We start from the raw sequence: 20,675 nt of genomic DNA on the forward strand, positions 1-20,675 counted from the left end.
GGAAGGGGATGAGGCAGGAGCTGCACCAAAACCAGAACTGCTACAGAGCAAAGGGAGATAACTGAGGATACCTTTCCAGCAAGTTAACCCCCCTCACCTTGGGTAAATAACATCTGGGAAGCAGCAGAAAGCAGCACTCTGCAGAGAGGCCTCCCAGTCAGGAATTAAATGCCATTATAGCCTGATTTATCGCCAGGACACAGCCCCGGATATTTGGCAAAAGCAGCACCCGATTCTGGTGCCTCCCACTGGATGCCCTGAGCTTTATCCCCCTCCCCTGTGCACAAACCCTCCTGGAGCACTGAGAGAGGACCATATGCCTTCCTGGCTCCAATTACAGCCTACAGATTTGGGCCTTTTATGTAAAATAGTTCATGTCCAAAATTTCATTAGGAACCCACAATACAGTACCTTTCAACTCGGACAAGCTGCCAACTCATTAAAAAGCTGCTTTTAATTTTTTTTTCATTATTATCAAAATGTCTCCATGGTGATGCGAGTTTCTCAACCCAAATAATCATAATGGATGAATTATAGCTGACATTACTCTGTTACTGCTCTGCTGTCCTGGCAAAATAACAATGCCTGCACTGTCAGAGCCAGAAATGACCCAGGCTGCTGCAAGATGGATGAAAGCACATCCCCACCCACCCCAATACTGATAAATACATCATCATAAATACACCAAGCACGGAGAAATTGACCCAAATCCCTCCAAAACAATGGAGACATCCCTCCAACAAAGGCTTTGGGATGGAGTCCTCCTCTTTGATTCACTCCTCAAACAAGCTCACGCTGTGAGATGCTGCGCATCCAGCGCTGCACCAGCGCGGGCTCTGGCTCGGCATCCCCCTCCCACCCTGTGGCCAAAGCCTTTCAAAATTGCTCCAAGGGACCTCCTGCAAGGCAGCAGCATGGGGGGGAGCCCCCAGTCCTGCTGAAGCTGAAGGAGCTCCAGGGTGGGCACGGTTGAATCCGTGGGATGCTCCAATGGATGAGCCGGAGTGAGGCTGAGCCTCTTCTTTCTCGAGCAGCACGGTTAAAGGCTCTTGTACAACCTCGTGGGCTCTGAACAGGGCAAGTTGTGACCTTCCTCCTAATCCAGGCATACCCAAACACAGCCTAAAACACAGTCCTGCTCCTGATCTGGGAAGGGCAGGAAAGCTTGAGCTGCTGGATAGCAAAAATCAGGAAAAGCAGGGAGTTGATCCCATTCCTGGCACAAACACAAAGCGAGAAGGTGGCATTTCCAGAGCCTTTAAAGTTTTCCCCTTCAAAGGAAAGCTGTTTTCCAATGGTGTCACCAATTTCTGGCCTTTTCCTTCATCTGAGGAGACTCTCAACTGTGCAATGGCCTGTTTTCCTCAGGGGTGACTGCTTGAGCTCTAACAGAGATTTCTGAGAAGGCAAATGACAATTGCAAATTTGATGGGAGCACACAAATGACATTTTGCTGGCTGCCACTGAAACCCTGGCCTTTCTTGCTTCTCCTGGAAGAGCACAGATTTTGCTGGGAAGCAGGACTTCTTTAGGGAGCCGGGGCAAAAAGCATCTCAGCAGATTTTTCTCACTCTTTTGAGCTTGAAAAAACAAGTTTTATATATATATATATACACACACACACATACATCTTGCTTTGATGGCTGTGGCAGCAGAATGCAAAGCCCATGAAATTACATCTTAGAAAAGCAGCAACTTCTAATTAGCACAAAATATTCTGTGCAGAGCTCGTTTGCCAAGGGTGCTCCAGAGCAGAGAGGGAAAGTTCTGCTCCGACCCACCCTCCTGGTGACACAAAAGCCTTAAAACCACATTCCCCCGGGAAGCTGCCCTGCAATTACTTTGTTATCTTTATCCCCTCTCTCATTTGGGGGCAGGAGCTGAAGTCACATCTTGTGAAGGAGATGAGGAAACATCCGCGGATCTGCTGGAAAACACTGGGAGTCCTTCGCTTGGCTCTTCCCTACTTCCTGAGCAAGCAGCAGAGAAGCCTCAATGACTCTGCAAGTTTCCAGGGGGACTGAGCTGCTTCAAACACCCCGTGCTTGCCCAGGTGATGAAATGATGGAAAAGTTGCTCCATAAATCCATCCAGATCTTCTCACCCGAGGAAGATGCAAGCCAAGAACTCGGTGAGGGTGAGGATATAAAAGTAACAAGGTAGGAGACAACCAAGAAAATCTTCTACAATGCTGAGTTCCCTGCTGGGACCAGGATTCAGTTCTCTCAGGATCCAGTTCCCTGCTGGGACCAGGGTTCAGTTCTCCATGCTTGAGTTCCCTAGGTCAGAGCTGCTGTGATCCAATCCCCTTGTTAAATAATCAGCCAGAATATTCCAGCCTTGTTTTTACATCTTCACTTCTTGCTGGTTTCTGTTACATAAAATGACCAGGCAAGACTCCACAGTAGCTACAGAAACTGCTGGCAAGCTCTCAGATCCACTCCAGTTGGATATTCCAAACTGGAACCATTTCCTTTGAACACTTTTGAGCTTGTAGACACCAGGCCCAAAATTCTAACTCATTTCAGGAACATGACATGAAGGCACAACCTGTGCAGTTGTGAAATTATCTGTGATCAGATAGAACTTTCCTGCCCTGGGCAGCAATAAAGCCAAATTCAGGATCTGGTTTGCCCTTCTGCAGACACTTAAACCCAGCTTTAGGCCAGACTGAGCAGCTCCTTTGCTAAGGGTTGGCCTTGCAATGATGTCCAGCCTGACACACGTTGCACTCCTCTATCTCCAGGTCAGGCTGAGTTTTTAGGTGAGACACAGCCTGTGCTCCTGCTCACCATGGATTAAATGTAATTATTGTCACAGCAGGATAATAATGAAGGCTGAAAATAACCTCAACAACGAGGGAACTGCAGGAGGGGAGGGTTGGAAGCACATCCCCAGCCCAGCCTCAAAGTCTTGATTTGTGCTTCTGCCAGGCTGGGGCTGATGGATGCCCTGGTTAATTAAGAAGCACTGCTGGTGGCACAGCCCATTAGCTCGGATTTAGCCAATCCATTCATCCCCTCCCAAGCACTGAGGGAGGACGTGTGTGCCTGCCTTGCTTAAATCCCCTCCTGCCTCCCACAGGAGGCACAAGCAGCTCCTTTCTGCCTCCTGCCAAACCTGCCTCAGCAAAGGCACTTTTCTCACCGAACCAAGTCCTGCCATGCCTGATTCCAGCATCCCAGCATTCCCCCAGGTGAAACAGGGACACCTGGAAGGCTTGGGAAGGAAGGATTTGGGTGGTGACTGCATCTCTCAGGCAGGGAGGAGTTTGGGTCCACAGCTTCCTCTCACGAACACATTTGACTCTGTAGTGATTATGCCATGGCCTGAAAAATTCAACTCAGGCAGCAATAAAATGGTCAGTGCTCCTCAAGGGCTTTGTGCCTTCCTCTAACGAGCCTCCCATCCCTTCAAACAACTTTCCTCGGGACATCTGTTCCTGTGGGACAGCCTGTTATTTTTATGTGGTGATTATTTGTGTTAGGAGAGACACCACAGCCCCAGAACCAGACCCCACTGTGCTTGGCACTCCCCAGGCACTGAACAAAACACAGCCTGTGCTCCTCTGCCTCCTCCAGGGCTCTGTCCCCAGCTGGGTGTCACCCTGTGAGAATGAGGAGGAGGAACTTTCCAGTCTGGGAGGGAGCAGATGTGGCACTGGCCACATCTTGTGCAGTGACAGCCACCACCTCGTGCAGACACAGTGATAAAAGGATATTATTTGGTGGCTGGAGATCTGCAGCCCCCTGAAACAGCACAGCCACTGCAAACATGCTGGGGAAATGAAGGAATTACACAGAGAAAAGGATCAGACACTTCCATGGGATAAAGAAAAAGCTGGACTCACCAGGATACAGCTGCTTTGTCGGGGCACTGAGCTGAGCATCTTTTGTTACTCTGTAAGCAACGTCTGCTTCTTTTGAAGATCTTCTGCTTGTGCAAAACCCTGTGGTTTTTGTGATACCGTCAGGTAAATTATGAAAATCTAACACCTTCAAGAGGTCTGCGGGTTCAGCTGCAAACAGAAAAGGAGAAAGAAGAATTAGGAGACAACAGGAGTGGCACTGCTCGGCTCCAAATCAGCCTTGCAACACACAAATCAATCACCACAGTCTTAAAGCCAGCTGAAATCTGCTTTCAATACAAGGTTAATGCCAGCTGCAGAGCTGGGCCGTGGTCAAAGGCACCAATTCAGGGCAGAGAGGAGCAGCAGAGCAGCTGTCTGCACCAGGGCAGGGGGCAGAACGCACTGCCCTGTTTGTCCCAGGAGCTGGATTGTCCTGGATGTCTTCACCCAGCCTCCATCACTCAAGTACATCCTGAAGATTAAGCACCAGGCAGGAAATTCCTGATCTGAGGGAAAGGCTTTAAACCAAGCACTTCCCACCACACCAATACAAACCTTCCCGTTCTTTTGGCTTAAGGTGGTAGAAGCAAAAAGTTATTTGGAAGCAAACACCTGAGCAAGGCTCCCTCGAGGGACAGAGATCAGGCAAAACAATCATACACGAACCCACAGTGGCTGGGATGACAGGAAAAGCCACAAGGAACGTTCTGGGATACGAAGCAAGGCGAGGAGGCAAAGATGCTGCACAAGTCCTCCTCAGGCAGCTCAAGCCCAGGCAGTTGCCACCAGGTATTCCTCAGGTATCCCATGACACCAGGATTCCTGCACAGCCACCAGTGCACCCAAGTGTGCAGCTGGATGGCCAAAACCCCACAGGTGCTTTACAGAAAAGGGAAAAAACCTGAGTTTTGATTCATGGTGTGCAGCAAAAGGCTCCTTTCCTCACTCACATCCCATTAAGCTCCGATCCTGACGTGTTAATTAATGAGGAGACCTTGCCTGACATCCCACACCAGCACAGGCAGAGCAGCTTCACCTCCAGATGTTCAGGTCTCTGGGACATCAATTAAGTCATGCAAGTGAAGCATCTCGTTAGCTTCAGAATCTGCATCTCATTAACTTCCTAATCTGCTCTTGCTCACCTCAGGAGAGGTGGAGGCTCCAGAAGCAGAACAGCCAGACCTGACTTTAAACCCTTAAATGAAATTATTTTGAATTTTGACTCGGTAGCTGGAGCCAAATGGTGTCAGAAACACGAACCAGTCCAGCAGGGCCCAAAGCAAACTGGGCTGCACTGGTTTTGGCTGGGGTAGGGTTAAATCTCATCCTAGCAGCTGATACGGGGCTGCATTTGGGATTTGGGCTGAACACAGGGCTGATAACACGGGGATGTTTTCATCACTGCTGGGCAGGGCTTGCACAGAGCCGAAGGATTTTCTGTTCCTCTTTCATCAGGCTGGGGGTGCACAAGGAGCTGGGAGGGGACATTGACCCAAGGGATATTCCATGCCATGGTGGAGAGCGGGAAAAAGAGGGGGACACTTGAACTGACGGTGTTTGTCTTCCCAAAAAAATCATTATCTGTGCTAAAGCCCTGCTTTCCATGCCCAGGGGGAGGGAGAAGAATTCCTTGCTTTATTTGCCCTGCTTTACCTATTAAACCACCTTTATCTCAACCCACAATTACTTTTTTTTCCTCCCTTTTTCTGATTCTCTTCCCCATCCCACCTGGCTGCATCCATGGGGAAGGGCTGCACCGTGTCCACGAGCACTGAGCACAAGCAGCAGTGGGAAGAAAGAGCACAGACAGACCTTTTCCAATACCACAAGTTTTGGTTACCAATAAGCTCAGCCCAACGTTTGCACGGAAAATTGATGTCCATTGTTAGGCAGCTTTGAAAAGTTTCCACAATCCTGAGAAACTGGGCCCTCCATGAGAGATTACAAACACATGGCAAAGCCAAGGGAACAGTGCAGATAATAAAGGAGCTGAGGGAGCCTGGCCTGAGCAGCAAACAGCTGGAATATTTCCTCATCCCTCATCCTCATCAGGCCGTGCATGGATGACACGTTTGTCTGAGCTATCCTTGCCACTTGGATCCTCCCCTTGCCTTCAACTACATTTTATTCCACACAAAATACCTGCACATCTACAGCCTGAGTCGTGTTCAGGCAACCAAAATGCAATAAAACTCCATCCTTGCTTCCAGTCACAACCCTGTGCTCCAAGAGCTGCAGAGCAGCCAGCTCCTAAGCTGCCTCCAACATTTATTTAGGGAGGAGAAGGGGGGGAAAGGCACAGGCAAGGGGAAGAGATGTGAATTCCAGACTCCTGACATCAGCTGGGTCCCCATGCCAGGTGTGGGGGGTTGGAGCTCTGTGTGCACATCCAGAGGTGCTCGCAGGAATAGGAACATCTGCAGAGGAATCCATCCTCTGCATGGATTTACCTGTGGGGGCAAAAGTGCCCCTGCAGCGGTCACAGGGAAGTGATGGAGCCTCAGCGGGGGACTGGAACCCCTCCAGGAGCCCACCAGCCACAGGTTTGGAGCTCCAGCCCCTGTCTGGAGCCCTCTGAGCAATCCCAACCCACCCCCAGTGCCCTGGTGCAGCACTTCTCATCCCTAAAGGACGATCCAGGCACCTGCACTGCCTCCAAACACGGCAATTCATCTTCATTCCCCAGGAAGATCCTCTGTGCCTCCAGAACGATGATGAATTAGGGCAGAGCGAGCTATGAAAGCAGAAAACCAGTCTGGCACTGCACAAAGCAACTGAAAAGCAGGCAGGTGACCAGCAGGAGAGGGAATCCTCTGCTCCCAGTGTCCCACCTCTCCTGGAAATCAGAGAGGAGGTGAGGAGCCAGCCAAAGCCCCACAGCCCCCTCATCACGGAGCAGCATTTCAGCAGCAGGAAAAGCCCCAGCCCTGCCCACAAAGATGAGCTGCACACAGCAGCAGCTCTCACTCCTGCCCAGCCAAGCGCTTCAGTTATTTCCACAGGATTTTTCCAAATCCAAGCTCAGCAATCTCCTGTAGGAGCTGCAAGGGCACCGTGCACAGGAGGACAGAGACCTGACTGACTGAATTCCAGGGGATTTCTTACAGGTTTGCTCTGGGCTTGGCCTTCAGCCGAGAGCTGAACGAGCTGTGGATTTATGAAAGCTTTCTTTTCACTCTCTGTGTCATGAATAACATCCCTATGCAGCATCTCACACAGGAGCATTCTCTGCTCGAGGTGCACAGAGCTCCCCCGAGGCACCAACTCAGCCCCTGCTGGGTCAATATGCCCAGCACACAGAGAGACAAACCCCAAACACCCCAAATTTTACCAAAATCAGACCAGAGGTTGCCCCAAAAATCTGCAAAGTCCTTGATTAAGACCGAAAAGGAGCCTGACTTCCCATTTTACTCAGCAGAGAAGGCAGGGCCCGAGCAAGCTCTGCAAAGCCCAGAGCAGAAATAACGGTGCAGAGCACTGGAGGAAGGGACAGAGGGAGAAAAATTAGTGCCAGAAGTCTGGCTTTTTTTCATTTCCAGGGAAATGGGGAACAAAGTGATTGTCCCATCCCTGGAAGTGTCCAAGGCCAGGTTGGACAGGACTTGGAGCCACCTAGGCTGGTGGAAGGTGTCCCTGCCCATGGGACCTTCACCACTCTGTGATTTGGTGATTCTGTGAATGACTCAATGAAGAACCAACAGTGGCAAAAAGAGGAATTAAATCCCCAATTCCTCCACCACCACAATTAACCACAACCTTTCTGTGATCACCTGATTCCCAGCTCCTTGAACACCTGTTAAAACCTGGATCAGAGGCTGCTGATATTAAGTTTATCACTCTGCCCTGACCCAGCAGTGGCCAACAGAGACTTTTTCTCTCTCTCCTTTCAATATTAGAGCAAACCAAGCAGGATTCTTTGACACAAACCCCTGGCTTTGGGCTGGCCATCCACCTGCCACCACTACAGCCAAACCACCCTCTTGGACTCAGCCAAGAGCAGAAAAATCCCTCCAGAACTCCAAAGGAAACCAGAATTTAAGCCGGCATTAACATCCACCAGTGGATATCTGAGCCCACCAAACCCCCCCTGCCCAGGAGCAAACCCCATTTCCAACTCTCCTTCCCCTGACTGTTCTTTAAGACAAATTTTTAGAGGAGAAGATGCCTTAAACCCTGCTGCTCCTTCAGGATATGTGCAATAACAAACAAGGATTTTATTTCAATCCATTACACCTGTCAGTCACAGAGCACAGCACAACCAGCTCTGCTTCAGCCACTGCAGGGAAGGGCAGGGAAATGCTTTCTCCACTCAACCATTATCCAAAAGTTAAATTATTTGATTTCCCATCCTAATTTTTGGTTTTTCCTCCTAATTCCATCTTCCCTGGCCACGGCATCCCACGGGGAATGCTGTCCTGTCCTCGAGCACTCCTGCAAGGGCTCAGGGAGTCAGCCCAAAGAGGGCACACACCACCAGCTCCCCAGCTTGATGCTCTTAAAAGGAGGATGGAGCAGCATGAAAATCAGGAAAATAGTTAAATAGTATTCACCCCTCAAAAAAACCCGACAAAACAACATCAAACCAAACCGAAACAACCCCCAAACAAACCAAAACAACCCCAAACAAACCAAAACACCAAAAAAAAAAAAAAAAACCAGAAAATCCCAGGAACCCAATGGAAATGTTGCTCTTGAAATTCGGTGTAAGATGGAGCTGCAGCTCCTGCTCTGCAAATCCCAGCCTCAGCCAGCAGTCATTAATCTAAGCCATATTTATGCCTGTAATAATAATTTTTAACACCTGAAGCAAAGCTCTTGAACAACCCCAAAGCACCGCTGTAAGTCACTTGTGTGTTACTTGTGCATCTCTGTGTTCCCAGCGTGTGAAAAATTCCCGAATCACGGGCACCAAACCTCCAAACAAATCGCATTTTTCAAGGTCGTTAATGAAATGCTGATCCCCGAGGAAAGCCACAGTGTTTAAACTTGTCACTGAGCTGAGGGCTGCAGCTCCTGAGGATCACCAGTGCTGGGAACAGACACTCCCTGTGCTGTCCCAGTTCTCCCAGTGCAGTGAACTGGGCAGCACCGGACGAAAGGAAAAGCCAGGCTTCTAAAAAGAGCACGGTCTGCATTCCAGGGAATTCTAAAGCTGAGCTCTGCCCAAGCTGGTCTATGAACCTGCCCATGGCAGGGGTGGAATGAGATGAGCTTTAAGGTCCCTCCCAACCCAAACCAGTCTGGGATTCTGTGACAAAATTTATGGGATTTCCTGGAACCTTTCTTCAATTTTTTGCCTTCCACCATCCTTCAAAGTGGAAAAAACTCATCTTGAGACACAAATTTCCTGTGCACAGCTGCCCTGTTGTTAACTCCACAACTGAGATATTTGGGGGTCTGCAGGAGGGGTCAGCAGCCTGGAACAGCAGAACTTTCTTCCATATTCACTTTTGGAGCAGCCAGAGGACATCCCAAAGCCCTTCAGGACTTAATGCTGCAGCTCTCAGTCACGCTGTGGTTGATGTGCAGTGGTTTGAGGCCATAAGGTGAAGGATGAATAACCATTGCCAGCTCATTCCAGGTGCCCTCTGCAACTTCCCCATCCTTTACCACCAGTCCCACCAGGCTGGGGATTCGCATCCCAGCAGCAGGGATGTGGATTTGCTGGGATGTAAAGCCTCCTTATAGGAACAAGCAACAGAAATTTGTCGTTTATCTCCCAGCAAGCAGTGACAGCAAATAAAGGGAATAAGGATTATTTCAGGAGCAGCATCTCCTTGAAAAGAATTTCAAGATGCCTTCCACTATCCCAGGTTGCTCCAAAACCCATCCAGCCTGGCCTTGGACTCTTGCAGGGATGGGGAATCCACAATTTCTCTGCACAGCCTGTGCCAGGCCTCCCCACCCTCACACAGAGGCTGTTCCATATTTTTAAGGGAAAAGGTGTTTTCCAGCAGAACCCCAAAGCATGAGGGGCCAGAGCAGCTGCTGAGGGACAGAAGGAGCCATCTGTGATCCCAAAGCTTTAATCCCAACGTGGAAAACCCATCCAAGGTCGGGGGGTCCCTCCATGAGGGAGCTGAGAATTCCCACGACAGAGGGACTGGTGCTCCACATTGCTCCAAAGAAACCCTTCCCCTTCCAGCTCTACCAGCCTTGGCTTCTTTAAGCACTTTTCCAAGATATTCTTGGCCCTACATAAACACTCAGTTATTGCCTTTGGACCCAGGCAGGGCAGAGCCCTTTCCCTGGGCTCCAGGTTTCTCACTCCCCAGAGGTTGACAGGAACATCTGGGCTTAGATTTGGAATTAAATACAAAGAGGTATTTATACATGATATCCTAATTTAGGTATATTCTGTTTTATTATCCCTAGAGTTCCTGTGTCAGATGCACAAGAAATAAGTGAGGACTGGAAGCTGCTTCCCCTTAGTGATGCTTTTTTTATGGAGCTGGGAGTCTCCTTTTCAGGCTTCTGGGATTTCAACAATTTTGACTCCTTATCTAAACACTTTTCACCACAGCTGACCCAGCTGCAGCCCTGGGATAACTGACTAAAACAGGGTGGCAGAGGCTAAAATAAAAACCAGGGCCCAAAATAAGGATATCAAGCACCAGTTGCCGTTGCTCCAGCATCCTTTGGATGGGCTTTACAGAGCCTCTTAAATTCTTCAGCACCCCAGCAGCCCAATAAACCACAATTATTTATTTGGGCAAAGAGAAAAGGCATTTTAAGCAGGAGAATCGAGGAATGCGAGCTGCAGGACTGAAGTTTGTTCCCTAGGAAGGGGCAGAATAGAGGGAATAAATAAAACCCAGCTACGGAAGGGGTCAGGGCTCATCTGCTCCTCCCAAGAGCTTCCACAGAGCTGTGTCAATTCACACTGCTCCAGATTGCAGAATATTTCACCAATGACTCATGACATCCCCTTATTTATTTATTTTTTCTTTTAAAAAAGCCCAAATAGTCCCAACTGGGAACAAAGGAAACCATTGTGCAGAGTCAGATTGGAAGGATCCTATGTATAATCCCAAAAGGAAAAGAAAGAAACCCAGAACTGACACTGGAGCAGCTCAGAGACTCCATTAAACTCAAAAAAAATCAAATAATCCCTGTTCCTTTGAGCAGAAATCCTTTTTTTTAAATTAATTTTTAAAAAATAATCAATCATTTGGGTTTCTAACAAAGCTAACAGTGAGCAAAGAGCAAGGTTTTCCTTCATGGAATATAATTAAACAATCTGCTGCAAATTCCATGCAAAACTTACAGATACAATGCCCAGAAATCAGGCAAATGCTGAGGATTTGGGGGGAAATCCCAGCCCTGTTCAAGGGCAGCAAAAATTCCGCACATTTTAAGAGCTGAGGATTTGGGATTCTCCCTTGGGAGGAGGAAAAAAAGAATCCATCAGTAAAAAGATGGCTCAGAGGAAGAGGATGGGCTTTTCCTGGAGCAGATCCGGCCAGGAAAATCCCTGTCCCACGCCAGCCTGGGAGCCAGGACATGTCCCTGCACAGCCAAGGAACAAATCCATCCCTGGACACTTGGGGACGGCAGCTGCTCCAGGACAACAGCACCCACACCGGGTATTTTGCCACTTTCAAGGACCTGCTGCCCCCCATAACCACAAATCCAGGGAAAAAGCAATGAGAAAACCCCAGGGGACAGGGGAAGAGGGTGGTGGGGTCCCTAAAAGGGCAGGTCTGAGGGTGCAAAGGCAGCGCACAGCATTTCCCTTTCCCTGCTCGTGGGCAGGGATCAGTGGGATTCTCCCTGGGTTTCCCCAGTTGGCCCCAAGGCAGGTCCAGGGCACAAATTCCTCCTTGCTGAAGGAAAAGCCCCATCCATGGAGCAAGAAAAGCACAAAGCCTTTTAGGGCAGAGCCCGAGTGAAGCCGTGTCACCCTCTGACCCACATCAGTGACTGTTCAGCGTCCTGGGAATTTTTAGGAGCTCGCCCTGACAGCGGGATCGGAGGAATGAGGTGAATCACCAGCTCCAGGGGCCGTCCTTGCTCTCCTCACATCCCACCCTGCCCACGGGGCTGCTCCCATCCTGTCCCATCCCAGCCAGCCCTGATCCAGGAGAGCTTTCCAAGCTCCCCCCTCCACATGGAGCAAGTATTTCTGGGTCACTGTGACATTTTGGGAAGTGTTCCAGCCCAAATTTCTTTACTGGCAGGAGTCTTGCCCTTTGAACGACTGAGGGTGAATGGAGGCTGGAATTTTGGGAGCTGTGGAAGCTCCAAACTCACACCCTCAGTAGCTCCACAGATGGAAACGATGATGGAGCAGGACCCCATCTTTGGAATGATTCACTGAGAGCTCTTACAGGGAGCTGGGTTTAGGAGCAGCTCCTTAAAACCAGCCCTAAAGGGATGCAAGCCCTGTCCCTCCCACCCCCAGGCTCTGCTTTTTTACATAAAATCCCACTTTAAAATCATTGCAAGGCCCCTGGATTGCCTCAGCCCTCAGGGAGCACATGGAGATGGACCAGCAAGAGATGGAAATCACATCCGAGGAGTCTTCCATTCCTCCCAAGGAAAACCTTGGCACCTCCTCTACAGGTGGAACATTGAGGTTTTCCAGGACTTTTGACAAGCGAGAATTGCTTTCAACCCACAGAGGGCAGGTTTAGATGAGAAATTAGGGATAAATTCTTCCCAGTTTCTCTCCACTGCCATGGGACTCACTCCCAAGCAATGGACTCAGGTGCACTTGAAGGTGGAAGAGGAAATTTCAACATTTTATCTTTGCTCTGAAGAGTCCCAGTGTTCCCAGACAATCTGGCACAGGGACAGCAGCTACATTTTCAAAGCAATTTGTAATAATCAACCACTTAAAGCCCTGCAAGGCTTAATTAGGGCCTGAGCTTGCGGCACATGAAGATCAACAAGAAGCTTTGCAATCAGTTTTAATGGGGTGCAGAACAGTTATTCCTGCAAGGAAGCATCCAAAGCTGGCAGGATCATCTCCCAGAGAAGGGCAAGGAACAAAGGAGACCTGGCCTAAGAGCCTTGTCAGAGGCAGCGTGAGCAGCAGCCTCCTCCTCATGGCCTCTCTCAAAACCTCCCAAAAAGGAACAAAATTCACCAGCTAAAACGGAGTTTTCCTGCAAAATCAATTCCCTGCAGCCCTCTGGCTCGTTTTATGTGGCTGATGGTCTCCCTGCATCCCAAGGGTGTCACTGGGGTGGGAACTGCACCAGGCTGGAGCCATCCTACACACAGAGTGTTGTCCTCCACCCAGGAAATCCCAGCCCATCCCTGTGGGGTTTATATGGGATGCTGGCAGGCAGCCAGCAGCCTCCGTGGGTGTCAGAGCACTTTGGGAACAGAGTGAGCAACAATTTGGGCTTTTTCCCCCACTCCTGTGCCAGGGGAAGCACAGCAGGATGCTCCAGGAGCCAACAGGAGCAGCCCGCAGCCTCACGGGATAACCAACACCCGCGCCTCTCGACACTTCAGGGGTATCAAAAAGGATCGTAAAGCCACCTTTAAATGGAACTTTGTGCCCAGGAAAACACCACGGCAAAGGATTCTGTTCCCTCTCAGCATCTTCCAGCAGCACTCAAAGTGGGAGATGCTGAAGAAATCGGAGCAGGATGTGCAACAACCACGGCTGGAGCTGCGGTGTGAGGACACAGGGGACGAGAGGGACAGGCAGCATCTTTTATCTAGACCAACAAACCTGGAAAAAGCAGCCAAAACTTGGGGGAACATGAACGACTGTGGGATAATCCCCTCTCTCCAGCCTTCCCAGAGCCGTGCCCAGCCCTTTGCCGAGTGGCTGGGCCAGCCCTGAGCTTAATTAATCACATTAACACAAGCACCTGCAGAATCAGCATCACTTCCAGCCCGCTAAACCCAGCTCAAGGCAGGCCTCGCACATCACATCACCACTTCAAAGGCAGCAAATCCCCCGCGGGGCACTGCCCTATGCCCAGGTAAACCCGGCTGGGATGCTCCCAAAAATACAGGAACTCGGAAGCTAAAGACTCATTTTCATGCACTGCAGGTTTTTGAGTTGTCTGCAAAGTTAATGGGAGCAGGCAGAAGTAATTTCATTTTAAAATATTTCATTTGAGGATTTGAAAAAAGCCCAACGCTGAATTATTTCCAGCCCTACTCTATACTCCAATATTTCGACACGGGGAGAGAAATGTAAAACCAATTATTTCCCTCAGATGCTTAAACCAACCAACTCGGAGCATTCAGTTCATATCTGATTCTCCTCAAAAATACAGCCAGCAGGCAAATTTCAAATTAATACCTGCTTGACTTCATGAAAAGTGTTTCTGAAGCTTGTTTCCCAAGGTTTTCTCCGGAGCATTAATTCCTGAGTTTATATAACCCACACTGCACCATACAGGTGCTGCTTTCAAGGGAAGAGCAGGAGGAAAAAAAGCCCAGAATTAACCAGAGCTCCATCCATTCTCAGCCCCCAAGGAGCTGAGATGCCCTCAAGGGATGTTTTTGGGAGCAGGGAGACATTCACCACTTAAATTCCCTGCTCCCAGGGATTTTCTCACTTCTAATCCACATTTATCCAGCAGGTCTTGTTCCCAATTAGGTGTTTAAATGGATTTATTTTCGAACATCACCGGGGAATGTTATTTTACTTTAGGCCAGTGGAGGTTTTTTATAATAATATAGAATCTGGTGATCCCAAACATGCAGGAGAGGCTCATCCAAGCACAACATCCAGCTCCCACTCCTTCCCCGTTTCCCATTATAAATAAACCACGGGTACAGGGTGTATTTCCCTGCTGCCCACGTTCCGAAATGGCACATTTTGGTGGGTTTTTACACTCAAATCCCGCGGTTCCTCCCCAGCCATCCCCTGGCCCAGGGAGAGGGTTTGTTCTTATTAACCGAGCACATCCAGAGGGATTAGGGCAGCGCCAGGAAACTCCTCTTCAGCCTTGACAGAGCTTTGTGATCTCTGCTCCTCGGTCATTAGGGGAGAAAGGCAACCCCATTAACCTCCCCCGAGCGGCATCTGCATTACAAACAGCGCTCAGGAGCCAAATCAGAGCTAATTACCCAGCTAATTAGCCGGCTCCTCCCTCCCCATCCCACCTGCCATGGGATACGAACCTCTCCATGGGGACACTAAACCCTCCATGGGATACAAACCTCTGCACGGTTTTGGATCCCTCTGTGGGGATCCAATTCTCTCTGCATGGGGATCCAAACCCCTCCATGAGTATCCAAACCTCTCCACGGGGATGAAAACCCTTCCCATGGGATCCAAACCCCTCCATGGGGATCCAAACCTCTCCCAGGCAGCAAAGCCACCCCAAAACCCATCCCTCGCTGCCATTTCCAAGAGCTGGTGGATCTTTCCTCACCAATATCCCCATAAAATCCTGGCTTCATCTGCCTGGAACCCACAGCTGCCACAATGGGGTTTCAAGGGGGGACAAAGGGCTGATTTTAGGAAATTTGGGTCACAGCTGCATGTTCTTTCCCTTCCCTCCTTTCAGATATTCCCTATTAAACCGGTTACAAGGTGACTGGGACATTGGAAATATCTGCTGCTTTTAAGAGCTGAGATGTCATTTCAGGTCTCCCATTATCCACCCAGGAGGACTCAAACCCAAAGATAGCATCTAAAAAACTGAAATATGCTCCTATTAAAGCCAACAAGAAATATCCAAGATCCTCATCCAAAAAGCTTTCCCAGGACTCAACCCAAGCCTGGCCCAGACAAATATTTACATAATTATTCACATGGGTTTGTTTGAAATAAAGAGCCTTTTATGATCGTTACTTTGGCATCAAACATCTAATTAGGGGCCAATGACAGTTATAAAAACCACTGAGCTCTCCTTGTCAGCGCTGCCGCGAGAAGTGGGGCTGATGGCCCGGCCCTCCTGCTCCCCTGGGAAAATCCTGAGGGGACTGGGACAAGGGGATGGAGCAGGAATGGCTCTGCCTCCTCTGGGAAACGGAAAATTGATGGGCAAAGGCACAGAAATGCCCACTCGTGGCTGCTTCAGGCTGTGACCCAGGAATTGGCGTCTTTATGCCTCTCTGCTTCACACAGCCGCTTTTGGGATGAGCCTTTCCTGAATTCTGGCTGGGCACCCAGAGCACACCTGGGCTCTCAAGTCCCACACAAAATGTGGCTGAATTCACCAATCTGGGCAGATCTTCAACGCTTGAATCCCTTCGAGCTGAGTCTCACGGGAGGACTTTCCCCTCCAGAGGGTCCCTGCAAGTCCAGCCTCCAAACCCCACCACTGCCTCAGGTGCTGGTTCCTAAATCCCTTCCAACTTTGTGAAATCTATTTAAGAAGTGATAAACCGCAATATTCCCACCGCTGCTTCAAGTGTTCATTCCTAAATCCCTTCCAATTTTGTCAAATCTATTAAAAAAGAGATAGAACAGAACATTCTCTCCACTGCTTCAAGTGCTGGTTCCTAAATCCCTTCTAATTTTGTGAAATATATTTTAAAAAGAGATAAAACTCAACATTCCCACCACTGCTTCAAATACTCGTTCCTAAATCCCTTCCAACTTTGTGAAATATTTTAAAAAGGAGGTAAAACACAATATTCCCATCACTGCTTTGGGTGCTGGTTCCTAAATCCCTTCCAATTTTGTCAGATCTATTTTAAAAGAGATAAAACTCGAATATTCTCTCCACTGCTTCAAGTGCTCGTTCCTAAATCCCTTCCAAGTTTTTGGCATCCATTAAAAATGAGATAAAACTGAATATTCCCATCACTACCTTGCAGGGAAGGATCAGGGACCACATTTTCTCCCTCAGTTTGCAGGTGGAGCTCAGAGGATGTGGCTCCCTCTCCCTCCCCACATTATTCCATGAGCTGGTGTCCAGCAAAGGATGACGGAAAAACTCATTATCACTCTCTAAATAACCTTTTTCCTTCTTTTTTCCCCCTCCCAGGTTTCACTGTGCTCCTGAGGCTTTTCTGGGTGGGATTCATGGAAGTGAAAGCAACATTTGAGCACGGCTGGGGAAGGAGAAATGGAATTCTCTGGGGTTGTAAAGCTAAGCTGGAACAGCAAGAAAATTCCTCAGGCCTCGTGGTGATCTTCCCAGCCCCAGGATGGATGTGGAGAGAGGAAAATGGCACAAATGCTGTGTTGGGAGCTGCTGTTGGAACCAACTGAGGATTTCCTCATTCCTGGGGTGAGCAGTGTCCCATTTTTCTGTAGGTAAGGAAAGGACTTTGTATTTCTTTCTCCACGGCATCTTTTTGGGGCTGTAAGCAAAATAAAACTCTTGGGTTGGGAAACACTGATTCCAGTTCATTTTTCCTTGCCTGGAACTGGTTCATGGCAGGAGCTCTTAGAACCAGGTTTAAAGAGCTCAGCCATGACTTTGATTTAATATTTGCAGACTGAAATTTACAGCGATTTTTAGCATCTGTAGGATTATAATGATTTTTTTTTTTTTGTATCCTTATACTAACATAAGCCCAGTGGTCCCAGAAAATTACACTTCTGCCTTCTTATCTGCAAGCAGGTAACTTAGATGGTGTAGGGTCCCTTTCCTGATGTCCCCTGACCTAAAATAGTGCCAAATTTGAGAAGGAATTCAGGATTTTATATGAGGAGCAAGAAGTTCTCAGACTGTTCTGAGCTTCCAGGGCACAGACAGCTACAGAGAGACTCTGTAAAGAGCACAAAAACAACACCTTGGTCTGCTGGCCACTAAAAACTGGGTATTTTGGACTTTATTTTGCTTTTTTGTAAACACTGAAGAGCCTGTTTGCCATCAGACAACTGATTTCTCCAAAGGGAAACAAATAACCCCCAGCTCTGTAAATAAATCTGCTTTTACAGGGGAGCTTTTGTGCAGAAGCCCAGCACAGCCAGATGCTCCCCACAGAGCTCTTCCAGGCCCTACATCCCACTGAGGAGGAATATACAGCTCTGCTTTCCCACAACCCCAAGTTGTTCCATGGCAATTCCTTAACGAGGCTGGCAGAACCTGGCCCTGAGAGATGGGCAACAAAAAAATCACATTTCAACACAGAAACTTTCATTTCCAGGGTGCTGAGCAGTGACATCACAGCACAGAGACACAAACAAGATCCAACACCACAACCTCGGGCACCTCCAGCAGCAAAATCAGCGTCCCAAGCTCCAGGACTGAGGGATTTTGCTCCTGCACTGAATTCTGCAGCCCCACAGGAGGTTTTTGGCTCCAAAGGATTAATCCCACTTTGCTGGACTGAACACATTGGGGTTGATCTGTTCTCTGCCCATGTCTTGAGTACAGCACAAGCAGAGCCCACATCATTCTCAGCCTTCCAAAGGGTGCAAATGAGCAGCAGGTTAAAAACAGATGAGTGAAAAGTAGCAAAGAAATCAATACCCTGGCACATGAACCACTTCTTCAACTGCTCTCTCCACAGCACGGGGCATTTACCTTGACATTATCCCTTTAATTGCTTGAAAGGCTCCCAAAATCTCCTGCTGAATTAATTTTCCTCTGTTCTGATAAGCAGGGTGATAACACCAGCAGCCTCGAGCAGGAGTCAGGGAGAGTGAAGAGCGAGCTCCTGAGCAGCTCTGATTATCAGCCCTGCTGACCTGAGCAACCAATAAAGCTCTCCTTAATCACCCACGGTAACCATTAAGTGTTAATTAAGCATGTGCTTTATAAACCTGAAACTGGAAGTTTTTCAGCCCCAAAAGCATCAGAAACTTTCCCAAAGCACCAGAAGCTGCCTCAGCTTCCCAGCCTCCAGCAGAGCCCTGGGATGACTCTGTCATTCCCTGGGGATGGCCACCAACATCCCCATTGCCTTTTAAACACCACCCCAGGCTGGTGGAGCAGACAAGGGACAGGAATCTGCTCCCAAAATCCACACAAAGTTGTTGTCGCCTCCCTGCCCTGCCCAGAGCTGGCTGTGCCAAACTCACCTCCAGGTTTTCTCCTGGAGCAGCTGCTCAGCACCTCAGAGCAGGGTTTGTCTTTGGAAAACACCGAGGTTAAACAGGATGTGGCACTGTTCTCCCGTGCCAAGCACAGCCTGGCACTCAAAGGATCATCCAGGCAAAGGAACCAGGATGAGAAATCTCCTCCCAGTGCTGACTGGGATGCTCTGGAAGGACAGAACACTTTGGGACGTGGTTTAGTGGTGCCATTGGGAGGACTTTTCCAGCCTAAATAGTTCTATTCTATGACAGCTGAGTCCAGGATGATTTTGGAAACCCAGCCAGCCCACAACACCCCCGCTGCGTGTGGCAGCAGTGCCACAGGTCCCACCCCAAGGCAGCAGCACAGGCAGGCAGAGGGAGGAAAGGCTTTTAATTTTGAAGCTGGATCTGCAGAGATATTGCAAGGACTTTGGCTGACAGGGCAAGCACGGTGTGGAATGGATGATAAAGGTGTCTGAGGGATGCTGCCCCAGCCTGGCTGCTGAAAACAGAGCTGGGAATGCTTTCCCACCCAAATCTGTGCCTGGAGGAGTGCCAGGGCTCTGATCAGCAGCAAAAAGGGGATTTGGAGTAATGAGATATTGATGAGGTGGGAAAACAGCTCAGCTGTGCCAGAGAGCAGATCCTGGCGTGGGGTAAATCAGCAGCACTCCCTTGGAATCCCAGCAGGAGGAGAAAATCACTGCAGGGAGAGAGATCCTCCACCTGGAGAAAGGTCTCAGCACATGACTGGGGTGCATGAGGAGATGTCAGGTCCTTCGTTTGGAAAAGCAGCCAGCCAGGAGGAGGGGACGTGCCACCAGCATGAATATTTTGCTTTCAGTGGTGACAGCAGCACCAACACCTTCAGGGAGGCAAAAACTTGTGGGAGCCACACAAAGAGCTGGAAAGACAACCTGGGCTCCAAGTGTGCAACTCCACAAACGGGAAATATTTGGGAGAGTTTGGAGCCTTGCAATTGAAGTTCTTCCCAACCTAACCCATGAGGGAGAAGATTTGTGTGAGCCAGGTAGGAATGGAGCTGACAAACTCCTCCAAAACTTCCCTCCCTGCAGGAAAAAAGCGGGGTCAAAGGGAAACCAAAAGATGAGCGGGGTCAAGTCTAATTAAAGGAGAGAGGAAAAGTGACAGCCACAAAAGGGCAGGGGCTCTTTTCCTCCAGAGCCAAGGGTCCTTTGCAAAGCCCCAGAAGGCAGGAGAAAAGAGGTTCTTTGTGAGAGGGATGGGAAGCAGGGGTAGCTCATAGGCATTACTGTACCTAGCACAAAAGAGGGGAACAATAGCGGGCGAAAAGAGATGGGGCCGTTTATTTTTGTGGGGGAGGTAAAGCAAGGCAGGGCTGGGATAATGTTGGGATGATAAAAAAATGGCCATGAGGAAGGGGAAGGATCAGCCCAGAGAGTGCTGGGAATGTGAGGTTAAAAATGGGGAGTCCTAAATTAGGCAAGGGAGTTCTCCGCTGGCATTTCCCCAAGGTGAATGGCCAACTGAAATAACACTGCAAGGTATCACCAGAAAAGAGGGAGAAGTGTGTCTGAGAAATGCAGGGGATCATTGGAAGGAGTTCTCCAGAAAAGCCCTTCCAAGGACATGGAATGAAGCAAAAGGCAGGGTGCAAAATAAACACGTTGAAGCACAGGCAGGGTTATTGTTCCTAGGAAGCCTCTCCACTCTGCCTCTCACCCAGGGGCTGCACTAAATGCCAAGCAACTCCCTGGAGCTCTGCAGAATTCCCAAAACCAGGACTGAAACGTGGGAATTCTCTGTGACTGCTTCCATTGCCACAGGAGACTCACCCACCCCAAATTCCAGGTGTGCCAAGAACTCAGAGCTTTCCTTCAGAGTTGTTTAAGCTGAAATTCAGTCCTGCCCCAACCTGGGCACCCAAATCCAGCATTAATCCCC

The 20,675-nt window shown here is 49.1% G+C and overlaps 1 protein-coding gene across 4 annotated transcripts in view; it reads right to left on the bottom strand.

Annotated features, from left to right (window-relative positions):
• The window catches only part of COL5A1 (collagen type V alpha 1 chain), a 133,612-nt gene that overhangs the window by 99,364 nt on the left and 13,573 nt on the right, over positions 1-20,675 (bottom strand). For 3 of the 4 annotated variants that reach the window (XM_039561503.1, XM_039561502.1, XM_039561501.1), the window contains exon 2: positions 3,851-4,018. In XM_039561503.1, coding sequence (XP_039417437.1) covers positions 3,851-4,018 — 168 coding nt within the window. Of the gene's footprint in view, positions 1-3,850; positions 4,019-20,675 lie in introns of those variants that run through there. The other variant, XM_039561504.1, reaches the window with a different exon arrangement.

The sequence above is a fragment of the Corvus cornix genome, chromosome 17 (assembly GCF_000738735.6).
Source record: "Corvus cornix cornix isolate S_Up_H32 chromosome 17, ASM73873v5, whole genome shotgun sequence".
In the NCBI taxonomy this organism is placed as follows: Eukaryota; Metazoa; Chordata; class Aves; order Passeriformes; family Corvidae; genus Corvus; species Corvus cornix.